At 41.2% G+C, this 13916-nt stretch overlaps 1 protein-coding gene across 1 annotated transcript in view; it reads right to left on the bottom strand.

Moving 5' to 3' along the window:
- Positions 1-13916, bottom strand: part of IL10RB (interleukin 10 receptor subunit beta) — a 78602-nt gene that overhangs the window by 17589 nt on the left and 47097 nt on the right. Inside the window, exon 4 of the mRNA XM_053705965.1 lies at positions 13433-13593. Coding sequence (XP_053561940.1) covers positions 13433-13593 — 161 coding nt within the window. The remainder of the gene's footprint in view (positions 1-13432; positions 13594-13916) is intronic.

Raw genomic sequence — 13916 nt, forward strand, 5'->3', positions numbered from 1 at the left:
CATGGGTATAGCCAGAGGAGGGCTGGTTATAGGATCAGTGGTATCTGCATCAGTATAATAACACCCAGCACTATATATAATGACACAGTAGTGAAACTGGCACATGGGTATAGCCAGACAAGGGCTGGTTATATGGTCAGTGGTGTCTGCATCAGTATAATAAGCCCAGCGCTATATCATGACACAGTAGTGACACTGGCACATGGGTATAGCCAGAGGAGGGCTGGTTATAGGATCAGTGGTATCTGCATGAGTATAATAACACCAAGCACTATATAATGACACAGTAGTGACACTGGTTCATGGGTATAGCCAAAGGATGGCTGGTTGTAGGATCAGTGGTATCTGCATGAGTATAAATACACCCAGCACTATATAATGACACAGTAGTGACACTGTCTCATGGGTATAGCCAGAGGAGGGCTGGTTATAGGATCAGCTGTATCTGCATCAGTATAATAACACCCAGCACTATATAATGACACAGTAGTGACACTGGCTCATGGGTATAGCCAGAGAAGGGCCGGTTATAGGATCAGTGGTATCTGCATCAGTATAATAACACTCAGCACTATATATAATGACACAGTAGTGACACTGGCACATGGGTATAGCCAGAGGAGTGCTGGTTATAGGATCAGTGGTATCTGCATCAGTATAATAACACTCAGCACTATATATAATGACACAGTAGTGACACTGGCACATGGGTATAGCCAGAGGAGGGCTGGTTATAGGATCAGTGGTATCTGCATCAGTATAATAACACCCAGCGCTATATAATGACACAGTAGTGACACTGGCACATGGGTATAGCCAGAGGAGGGCTGGTTATAGGATCAGTGGTATCTGCATCAGTATAATAACACCCAGCACTATACAAAGACACAGTAGTGACACTGGCACATGGGTATAGCCAGAGGAGGGCTGGTTATAGGATCAGCTGTATCTGCATCAGTATAATAACACCCAGCACTATATAATGACACAGTAGTGACACTGGCTCATGGGTATAGCCAGAGAAGGGCCGGTTATAGGATCAGTGGTATCTGCATCAGTATAATAACACTCAGCACTATATATAATGACACAGTAGTGACACTGGCACATGGGTATAGCCAGAGGAGTGCTGGTTATAGGATCAGTGGTATCTGCATCAGTATAATAACACTCAGCACTATATATAATGACACAGTAGTGACACTGGCACATGGGTATAGCCAGAGGAGGGCTGGTTATAGGATCAGTGGTATCTGCATCAGTATAATAACACCCAGCACTATATAATGACACAGTAGTGACACTGGCACATGGGTATAGCCAGAGGAGGGCTGGTTATAGGATCAGTGGTATCTGCATCAGTATAATAACACCCAGCACTATACAAAGACACAGTACTGTAGTGACACTGGCACATGGGTATAGCCAGAGGAGGGCTGGTTATAGGGTCAGTGGTATCTGCATCAGTATACTAACACCAAGCACTATATAATGGCACAGTAGTGACACTGGCACATGGGTATAGCCAGAGGAGGGCTGGTTATAGGATCAGTGGTATCTGCATCAGTATAATAACACCCAGCACTATACAAAGACACAGTAGTGACACTGGCACATGGGTATAGCCAGAGGAGTGCTGGTTATAGGATCAGTGGTATCTGCATCAGTATAATAACACCCAGCACTATATAATGACACAGTAGTGACACTGGCACATGGGTATAGCCAGAGGAGTGCTGGTTATAGGATCAGTGGTATCTGCATCAGTATAATAACACCCAGCACTATATAATGACACAGTAGTGACACTGGCACATGGGTATAGCCAGAGGAGGACTGGTTATAGGGTCAGTGGTATCTGCATCAGTATAATAACGCCAAGCACTATATAATGACACAGTAGTGACACTGGCTCATGGGTATAGCCAGAGGAGGGCTGGTTATAGGATCAGTGGTATCTGCATCAGTATAATAACGCCAAGCACTATATAATGACACAGTAGTGATACTGGCACATGGGTATAGCCAGAGGAGGGCTGGTTATAGGGTCAGTGGTATCTGCATCAGTATAATAACACCCATCGCTATATAATGACACAGTAGTGACACTGGCACATGGGTATAGCCAGAGGAGGGCTGGTTATAGGATCAGAGGTATCTGTATCAGTATAATAACACCCAGCACTATATAATGACACAGTAGTGACACTGGCTCATGGGTATAGCCATAGGAGGGCAGGTTATAGGATCAGTGGTATCTGCATCAGTATAATAACACCCAGCACTATATAATGACACAGTAGTGACACTGGCACATGGGTATAGCCAGAGGAGGGCTGGTTATAGGATCAGTGGTATCTGCATCAGTATAATAACACCCAGCACTATATATAATGACACAGTAGTGACACTGGCACATGTGTATAGCCAGACAAGGGCTGGTTATATGGTCAGTGGTGTCTGCATCAGTATAATAACACCCAGCACTATATAATGACACAGTAGTGACACTGGCACATGGGTATAGCCAGAGGAGGGCTGGTTATAGGATCAGTGGTATCGGCATCAGTATAATAACACCCAGCGCTATATAATGACACAGTAGTGACACTGGCACATGTGTATAGCCAGACAAGGGCTGGTTATATGGTCAGTGGTGTCTGCATCAGTATAATAACACCCAGCACTATATAATGACACAGTAGTGACACTGGCACATGGGTATAGCCAGAGGAGGGCTGGTTATAGGATCAGTGGTATCTGCATCAGTATAAAAACACCCAGCACTATATAATGACACAGTAGTGACACTGGCACATGGGTATAGCCAGAGGAGGGCAGGTTATAGGATCAGTGGTATCTGCATCAGTATAATAACACCCATCGCTATATAATGACACAGTAGTGACACTGGCACATGGGTATAGCCAGAGGAGGGCTGGTTATAGGATCAGTGGTATCTGCATCAGTATAAAAACACCCAGCACTATATAATGACACAGTAGTGACACTGGCTCATGGGTATAGCCAGAGGAGGGCAGGTTATAGGATCAGTGGTATCTGCATCAGTATAATAACACCCAGCACTATATAATGACACAGTAGTGACACTGGCACATGTGTATAGCCAGAGGAGGGCTGGTTATAGGATCAGTGGTATCTGCATCAGTATAATAACACCCATCGCTATATAATGACACAGTAGTGACACTGGCACATGGGTATAGCCAGAGGAGGGCTGGTTATAGGATCAGTGGTATCTGCATCAGTATAAAAACACCCAGCACTATATAATGACACAGTAGTGACACTGGCTCATGGGTATAGCCAGAGGAGGGCAGGTTATAGGATCAGTGGTATCTGCATCAGTATAATAACACCCAGCACTATATAATGACACAGTAGTGACACTGGCACATGTGTATAGCCAGAGGAGGGCTGGTTATAGGATCAGTGGTATCTGCATCAGTATAATAACACCCAGCACTATACAAAGACACAGTAATGACACTGGCTCATGGGTATAACCAGAGGAGGGCTGGTTATAGGATCAGTGGTATCTGCATCAGTATAATAACACCCAGCACTATATAATGACACAGTAGTGACACTGGCACATGGGTATAGCCAGAGGAGGGCAGGTTATAGGATCAGTGGTATCTGCATCAGTATAATAACACCCAGCACTATATAATGACACAGTAGTGACACTGGCTCATGGGTATAGCCAGAGGAGGGCTGGTTATAGGGTCAGTGGTATCTGCATCAGTATAATAACACCCAGCACTATATAATGACACAGTAGTGACACTGGCACATGTGTATAGCCAGAGGAGGGCTGGTTATAGGATCAGTGGTATCTGCATCAGTATAATAACACCCAGCACTATATAATGACACAGTAGTGACACTGGCTCATGGGTATAGCCAGAGGAGGGCTGGTTATAGGATCAGTGGTATCTGCATCAGTATAATAACACCCAGCACTATATAATGACACAGTAGTGATACTGGCACATGGGTATAGCCAGAGGAGGGCTGGTTATAGGATCAGTGGTATCTACATCAGTATAATAACACCCAGCACTATATATAATGACACAGTAGTGATACTGGCACATGGGTATAGCCAGAGGAGGGCAGGTTATAGGATCAGCTGTATCTGCATCAGTATAATAACACCCAGCACTATATAATGACACAGTAGTGATACTGGCACATGGGTATAGCCAGAGGAGGGCTGGTTATAGGATCAGTGGTATCTGCATCAGTATAATAACACCCAGCACTATATAATGACACAGTAGTGACACTGGCACACGGGTATAGCCAGAGGAGTGCTGGTTATAGGATCAGTGGTATCTGCATCAGTATAATAACACCCAGCTCTATACAAAGACACAGTAGTGATACTGGCACATGGGTATAGCCAGAGGAGTGCTGGTTATAGGATCAGTGGTATCTGCATCAGTATAATAACACCCAGCACTATATAATGACACAGTAGTGACACTGGCTCATGGGTATAACCAGAGGAGGGCAGGTTATAGGATCAGTGGTATCTGCATCAGTATAATAACACCCAGCACTATATAATGACACAGTAGTGATACTGGCACATGGGTATAGCCAGAGGAGGGCTGGTTATAGGATCAGTGGTATCTGCATCAGTATAATAACACCAAGCACTAAAAATTTTTTTTTTTAATTTCAAATGTACCTTGGTGTCCTTCACTAAGGTCTGTAATTTGGAAAATGTCCACCACGGCCTTTGTCTGTGCCTATCCCTGGTCATACATATCTTGATATTTGCCTGGAAATAATATAAGTAACTAAAGTAAACCTGCTGTATTAGCATATTGCTAATCGCTAATCCCTGATGGATACCCTGGTGTTATCTAGGGAAGGTGAATAAAGGGAAGTCATCTTTTCTCTCATATATCGATCTCCCTTTTTGGCCCCATCTATTTTTTCATTTGTTTCACCTATTATAACCTTTAAATTGGTCACCAGGTATATCTGGGTTATTATGTAGATTATTCTATCATGCTTATGCTGGTTAATCAAAAAGTTGTACTTTATTACTTATCAAGTACCATATATTGTATTTGATCGCTTATAGATATTCCGGATGCACAGGCTAACACCAGTGATTTATAAGGTCAAATTCAGAATTAAAACCGTAAGGGACCCCGGTGTTGAGTCTGTGTATCCAGAATACCTCCCTCTTAGAAAGAATCGCTTCTCTATCGCCTCCCCTCATGTCTGTCTTGACCACTTCAATAATGGTCCAAGTAAGGGATTTTGGGTCTTTGGCATGATGTTCTCTACAATGACTCACTAGGGGTGTGGTGAGCTCTCCCTGTTTGATATTATTAACATGTTCCCGTGTCCTAGTCCTTACTTCGCATGTGGTTAAGCCTGTATACTGTTTGTCACACAAGTCATAGTTTAACAGGTATATTGCATAAGTGGACCTGCAATTGAAGCAGGCTTTATGTACAAAGGACTCTCCTGTGTGTGTACTTTTAAAGCCATTGCCTACTCTGACATATTCACAGGCTATGCAGTTCTTATAACTGCATTTGTAAACTCTTAAAACTTAGCCAAGAGGACTCATTTTTCGTTTTGTCTTTTAGTTGAGTGGGAGCTAGATGGTTCCCTAATGTTTTGCCTCTTTTGTATGCAAAATGGCAAACCTCTTGAGATAACCTCTGTTAAGTCATCATCTGCCTTCAAAATTGCAAGATGTGTGCATAAAATGTTGCATATTTGGTGATATTGTATCAGAGTAGAAGTGGCAGAGGTATTAAGCATTCCCGAATCGTGGACGCGCATCTAGAATTCATACACAAAATTGGGATTAGCGCAAGCACATTAAAAAAGCGTGACGTTGCCGGAAAGGGGCTGAACCCCCCAGGTGGGGAAACTATGATTAGCCGAGACAATTTTTAGGAATCTGTCAATCAACAACGATCGATGTTAGGAAGAGAAGTGGCGTGAAGAAATAGAGACTTCAAAGTGCGATTTTGTGAGTAGGGTAATGTTTATGAGGAAATGATGAATGAAATTTTAGTTATTTTTAGGTTAACATTCAAATGGCTTGAACAAGTGTAGTTAAGCTTACATTCACTTTAAAGGGACATTTAATACTTTGAGATTGAATTTTAAAATGTTTCATAATATGAAATAAAAAATATAGAATATACTTTCATTTCATTAATATTATTATTGTTATTATTATTATTGTTTATTTAGAAAGCGGCAACATATTACGCAGCACTGTAACATTAAGTATTCAGTAGAGGAGTACAATATTCAGAATAGATTTACATAAATCATAAGGGTAGAGGACCCTGACCTTTAGTCACTATAAGCTGTAATTCATATTTTCATGTATAAAGTGTGGATTTTTCAGTTCCTGTTAGAGTGTTAAAGGGACAGTCAACACCAAAATGTTTGTTGTTTAAAAAGAAAGATAATCCCTTTATTACCCATTCCCCAGTTTTGCATAACTAACACAGTTATAATAATACACTTTTTACCTCTGTAATTACCTTGTATCTAAGCCTCTGCAAACTGCTCCCTTATTTCAGTTCTTTTGACAGACTTGCATTTTAGCCAATCAGTACTCACTCCTAAGTCACTTCACTTGCATGAGCACAATGTTATCTATATGAAGCACATGAACTAATGCCGGCCTCTAGTGGTCAAAATGCATTCAGATTAGAGGCAGTCTTCAAGGTCTAAGAAATTAGCATATGAACCTCCTAGGTTTAGCTTTCAACTAAGAATACCAAGAGAACAAAGCAAAATTGGTGATAAAAGTAAATTGGGAAGTTGTTTAAAATTACATGCCCTATTTAAATCATGAAAGTTTTTTTTGGACTTGACTGTCCCTTTATGTGCAGACTCCAGACTTTACAAGTCTAACACTGTTATAATACAGAGCCACTAGTTGCTCACTCTAGTAATTCATTTATATCTGCCTCAAAATTACCTCTGAAGGAAATAAGATAAGGGAATCCTAGGTTACAACATTGCTCCTGTTACTTTATGGAGACTAAAACTGTACATTTATGTCTTCAATATTTAAACAACTAATATCATTTTACAAATGCCTATTCATATTATCTACAGTCTCACCTTTGCTTTGAATACATCAGTGCAATTAGCAATAAAGGAACACTGAACACTAGATTTTTCTTTACATAAATGTTTTGTAGATGATCCATTTATATAGCCCATCTGGGAGTGTATTTGCAACGATAAATAGTTTTGCTTATTTTTAAATAGCATTGTGCTGATTTTAAGACTCCTAACCAAGCCCCAACGTTTTAGATGTATATTGATGTCTACAGACTCCTTGTTATGTAATGGATCTTTTCATATGCAGGGGAGGGGGGTGTCTGTTCTTTTTGCTTTCCCAGCCACTTTCAGTGGGTGTTCCAGCCTAACCTCATTAACAGTGCTAAACTGGGAGCTTCTAAGTACATTTTTAAACGTTTTTTTACTGGATATTTATATCAGTATCTGTGCATATTCTTCTTTATAGTAGTGTCTATTACATGCAGTTATATGAAAATTGGTGTATACTGTCCCTTTAATTTAGTATTATAGTCCCTTTAAGCAAAGTTATATTAAATCACAGCATATGTGTGGCTGTATATAATGTTAACATTTCTTGGCTATTTCACAAGACTTACTGAGCAAGGACATTAAAGTTACCCGCTATACTTGCCCCTCTTTTCCTCCAGAGGTTCCCCTCTTGAAGACTCTGTAGATTTCTCTGGACTCTTAGCCAACAGAGACTCGAAGTGGATGGATTGGTAATGTAAATGTAAATCTACTATGCAATAGTCAATGTTTGGAATACCTCTTCCAGTTTTTGTTTCCTGCTTCTTATTGTTTCGTAGTTCATATTACATGGTTACATCTGATCACCCTACACTACATACAACTCGCTTATTCAATCCCTACCTCTACTTTCAGAGCTCTCTTTCAGCAAAGACCCGAGTACACTTACAGATCACATGTGCACACTCATTTAACTTACCTTGCATTTATCATTTTGAGCTAGCTGAAAAGTAATTTTTCTCTACACATTACCCTTATACCCCCATACCCCCATACCTCACTTACATCTCTTCACTCCACCTCTACCACATTAAGATAAACCGAATTGTTTCCAAACAGCTAATATATGCCTCACTCTCCACATACTAGTTCTAACCTCCTGAGTTTTTATCTCACCTTCACTATTACACACCAGGTAAAGCCACTCTCCTGATCTATACATCACTGTCATCTTATTCTCTCAATCCTTATCTGTTTAATATAGAAATGCTGTGAATTCTCTCAAGATATCCTCCTTCTGACATTTTGGTTTTGGTTTATTCTTATCTTGTTTTGTATGTTGTATTTAAAATAATTGCAATGTTTGAAATGTTATTTATGGTTATTGTATTACACGCTGTTTGTTATGAGCAGACATACCCCCACACATAGTTAGTCTCTACTCAACGTTGTTATCCTGAGATTATTCTTTTTCTTCCTCACTTCAACCTTTCAAGTGCAGTAGAGCCTCAGTCAGGCACCCCTCTCCCCCTTCAGCTATTACTATCTCAGTTTCACTATACCCCACACATACTAAGTGCATTGCCTTTCCTCCCTTTCGTGGGTGTATAGTGCTCTAGCCAGAGACCTTATAACACTAGACCCTTTCCAATCATAACCTCCACTAATATTATCTCACAGTACTTAACACTAGGCCCCCTCTTTCTGTTTACCCTCTCCTCCAGATTTCTCTTTCTCTTTCTCCTTACTCCTCTTTTATGCTCTAAGGTCTGCATCTCTCTTTCCTCGCCACGTAATATTCTCATCAAAAGTCTATAAGCTAAGCAACTCCTGCCTCCCGTTGCTCTCCCCCCCCACTTCCCTTTATCCCCCAATTCGAGCGGCTTTTGCCCGCTGCATCCCCTTCCCTTAACTAATTTAAGTGGGCTCTCTGTAATTTACAAGAATTCATTCTTTTTAATATCACTCTCCAGTAGTCTCCTAAACTTTAATCTAGAGAAACATAACCTAACTTCCACAATGTCAGAATTGAAGTTTCTTACCCTTAATTCCCAAGGGCTTAACTCCCCGACCAAACGTAGTTTACTGATTAACATGCTTGCACGTAACAAAATCGACGTAGCCTTTATTCAGGAGACACACTGGCTAAATAGCACAGATTTCCCACATACATACAGGAAATTTCCTACGGTAGTTACCTCGTCCTTTCACTCCAAATCTAGAGGGGTCGCTATATTGATAGGTTCTTCTAGTACGTATGAAGAGATCTATGTAGAAAAAGACACCCAAGCACGCTTTTTAATTTTAATTTGTAAGCTCAATAACAAATTATTTACACTGGTAAATATCTATGCTCCCAATTCAGGACAAATTCGTTTTCTTAGATTACTTCTGGAGTCGGTCTCGGCTGTGACCCAGGGGGAACTGATCTTGGGTGGAGATTTTAACCTTATTTGGAATCCTTCGGAGAGGACACTACGCCCGCTTGCTAATGCCTTTCAAAACCTAATTAAACAGTATGACCTCTATGACGTCTGGAGAGCGACTCACCCGAATAGACGAGAGTACACCTTTTATTCAGCTCCCCATAAATCACACACCCGAATTGATTTCTTTTTCTTAAGCTCACGTCTCTTGTACACGGTATCGGACGCAACAATTTCAGCCATCTCGTGGTCAGACCACGATTCCCTGACCATTGAAATAGGTAACCCTCCTGCGCCTACTGTAAATATGACATGGCGACTCAGAGACTTCTTAGTCACCATCCCTTGGATCAAGGTGGAGACTCTATCAACACTCACCACCTTTCTAAGTGTCAATCGCTCTCCTCTTCTCTCGGAGGAGGTGCTTTGGGCCACTCTGAAGGCATATCTTAGAGGTTTCTTTATTAGCAAACATAACCAGTTTAGGAAAGCATGAGGAGCCTCACTTGCATCTCTTAACTGTCAACACAGAACCCTGAAACTCAAACTTTCTAACTCCTACTCCCCCATAGTAAATGATCAACTCTTGGAGATCTCCAGACAGATAAAAGACTTAGAGATTGACGAAACTCAACGTCTCTTGAATAAACTCAAACAAGTTTACTACCATAATAATAACAAGGTCTCTACCCTGTTAGCCAGGAAACTGAGAAATAGGACAGCGCAAGCCAAAATCACCTCCATACACACCCCTTCTGACTGTGTTACGTCTCCTGCTGATATAGGAGATGCCTTTAGACTTTATTACTACCAACTGTATAATTTAGACTCCTCAGACTCTACAAAAATTCTTGACCCAGCTGACATACGCAGATATTTAGCCTCCCTAAATCTTCCCCAATTAGACCATGCGGATACAGCGGCTCTCATTTCTCCTGTCTCTCTTGAAGAGGTCACCTTAGCTGTTAGAGATCTTAAAACTGCCAAGTCCCCGGGTCCAGATGGTTTCACGAGTCAATTTTATAAATCTTTTTCCCCTCAAATTTCCCCAATCCTTTGCAAGGTTTTCAACGAGGTGTTCAACAAAGGTAATTTCCGAAAGGAGTTCCTTGAGGCCTCCATTACCACTATTCTAAAAACGGGCAAGGACCCCCAAGACTGTGGGAGCTACCGCCCTATTTCCTTGCTTAATATCGATACTGAACTCTACGCCAAGATATTAGCAAATCGGCTTGCCCAAATTACACCCACTCTGATACACCCGGATCAAGTGGGTTTTATCCCCCGAAGAGAAGGCCCCGACGCTACAAGGCGCATATTAGACATTCTGCTGGAAAGCGCTAATGGAGACATCCCCACGTTAGCCCTGTCATTAGACGCTGAGAAAGCCTTTGACAGGGTGAGGTGGGAGTATTTATGGGAAACCCTACGCGCCTTTGGAATCCCAGAACAATTCATTATCGCGATTCAGGCTTTGTACTCTTGTCCGTCTGCTAGAGTTAAAGGAATAGGGTTTCAATCCAATAGTTTTGACATTACCAACGGGACTAGACAGGGCTGCCCCCTCTCCCCTCTCCTATTCGCCTTCTCCATCGAGCCCCTAGCACAAGCCATAAGAACTGACCCGAATATCTCCGGCTTACCTGTTAGCTCCAGTCAACACACCATCTCTCTATATGCGGACGATGTCACTCTCATACTCACTGATCCGCTTAGGTCACTCCCTGCTGTCTTCAAACTCATATCTAAATTCGGGGCCCTAAGCTATTACAAACTTAACCTAGCCAAAACCCAAGCTCTACACATTAATGTTGAACCGCATGACCTCATCACTCTACGCGAAAGATATAGGTTCCAGTGGTCCCCCCATTCACTAAAATTACCTGGCATCCATCTCTCTCCCAATGTCTCCACAGTTATCCTTAAGAATTTTACAGAAAGATTCCCTGAATGGAAAAAGTTATTAGACTCATGGGATCTTCGAGACATCTCTTGGACAGGTAGAATTGCGGCCATTAAAATGTCCTATATTCCGAAGCTTATCTACCTATTTCGCACGATCCCACTTAATCTTCCCCGCCCACTACTGAATACACTCCAGAGCCTTATCACCAACTATGTTTGTAAAGGTAAGAGACCTCGTACGTCGAGACAAACCCTTCAAAGACCTTGTGACAGGGGGGGCCTAGGTATGCCTAATATTATTCTTTACTACCAAGCTGCACGCTTAGCCCATTTGATCGAATGGGGTTGCACTGATAACCATGCCCGGTGGAGGGATATTGAACAATCTCTTCTCCCTTCGGGAGTTAGATTAATAGACCTTCCTTGGATCCCTTCTCATTATTGGGAAAATCTCGTTACTACACACCCGGTGATTCTGGACACCCTTAAGTTTTGGGATCAGACCAGACATTCGACCTCAATTGCTCCTCACCCCTCCCCGTGCCAAACTATAGCTAGTGTTCTTTTTTGTTTACCTGACACTCATGCCCACTCCTGGTCCTCCTTTGGAGTTGACCGTATTATGGACCTTTATGACCACTCTGGTGGTATTTCTCACACGTTGATTTGTAATAAATTCCGCATTCCAGCTCAGTTACAATTTGAGGCCTTTCGACTCTCTTCCAAAGTCAGGTCTTGGGGATTCCCTAGAGAACGCATCAGAACAGTTACAAAATGGGAACAGCGATGGTCCTTATCCCACAAGACAAGGGGCACCTTGTCATTTCACTATGAGATATTATTAGATCCCTCCTCTCAACCAAAAGTATCCCAATTTATAGCCTGGGAAACTGAACTCAACTTCACAGCCGACGCCGACTCCTGGTATAGAGAACTGAAGTCCACTAGAAAGTTGTTACATTGCACTTCCCTTTGGGAACTCCACTACAAAATTACAGTCCGCTGGCACCTAGTCCCAGCAACCCTTCACAGAATTTTTACCTCCCACTCTCCTGCCTGCTGGAGAGGCTGTGGTCAACTCGGAACCCAGGCTCATATCTGGTGGTTTTGCCCCCGGCTCTCCTCTGTTTGGTTCTGGGTAACTAACCTACTACACTCCCTGGGCATTATTTTCCAACTGAGTCCCCAAACTGGCCTGCTTCACCTCAACTTCCCACCTCTTTCGCCCACACATAAGGCCTTATCCATTTATCTTCTTATGGCTACTAAGTTAGAAATTGCTAAAGCATGGAAACAACCTTCTCCCCCTAGCACCTCACAGATTATAGCTACAGTCAACTATATATCAAAAATGGAAGCTTACTCCCATTCAGCACTTGATAAACTAGATTTTTACCAAGCTACTTGGGCCCCTTGGTGGGAAACATTTTCCAACTAATCCAGTCTGACATTAATTCAATCATGGTCGCTGCTGTCTGAGATAAAATCTCTCCAATGCAACAGCTAACTAATTCTCTCCTACTATATACCCCTGTTTGCCACCTTCCTTTCTGACTCAATATCCTACTTACCTAATCCTTCATCTATTTATTTATTTTCTTCCAGTGTCAACTCTCTTTTGTGTTTATGTTTCTACATTTATTTCCCTACTACACTATTTGAGACTACCTTATGAGAGCAAATATCCCCACTTACCTGTACTTTTATTGTAATGTTCTTTATTAATATAAAATTGAGGAAAAGATTACCTGACATTTTATGCTACATTAGAATATTGTTTATAATGATACACTTGACTCCACATCAGTTGTTACCACTTTTACCTGTTGATTGTATCTTTGAAAATGTTCCAACTGCATTGTATTTGTTTTTTCCTTTTGTATCTTGTGTTTTTCCTCAAATAAAAATTATTTAAAAAAAAAAAAAAAAAAAAAAAAGGTACCCGCACATATATTATATTAATCAAAAGCACACTTATTAAAATATGTCATAATATATGCAGTAATATATTTTACATTACAAACCTCTGAAGGGCTGCTGGCTTTCCAGTATAAAACATTATAATACAAGCTGCCATAGACTGTTTTCAGTGACAAATTTTCCGGCTCTTTGATGGGTCCAAAGAAGCTAACATCTAGATGTCCTGCTCTGGAGGTGACTTTTACTGTCGGAGCACTGATAATTGCTGCAGATTAAAATAGCACAATTTTTTTTTTTAAGAACATTAAATATATTGTATAATTCAGATACAAAAACAAATAAGCACATCCTCAGCAGTTTTCAATACTATGAAAGTTATTCATTTGTATAATTATAATTTTATAAAATTGCCTTTGGTCTTAGTGTAGCTGCATGAGATACATATACCCGAGAATGCTACATGATTTTGTTCAGTGCAGTATATTCAATAACCTTGCAATCTGAGGGGGAAAGGTAGGTTGCTTGGGTCTACCAGATAGATTAGTCATACTCATTCTATTTGTCCATGATATTGTTTATATGTTTACT

This window comes from Bombina bombina, chromosome 3 (assembly GCF_027579735.1).
Source record: "Bombina bombina isolate aBomBom1 chromosome 3, aBomBom1.pri, whole genome shotgun sequence".
Lineage (NCBI taxonomy): Eukaryota > Metazoa > Chordata > Amphibia > Anura > Bombinatoridae > Bombina > Bombina bombina.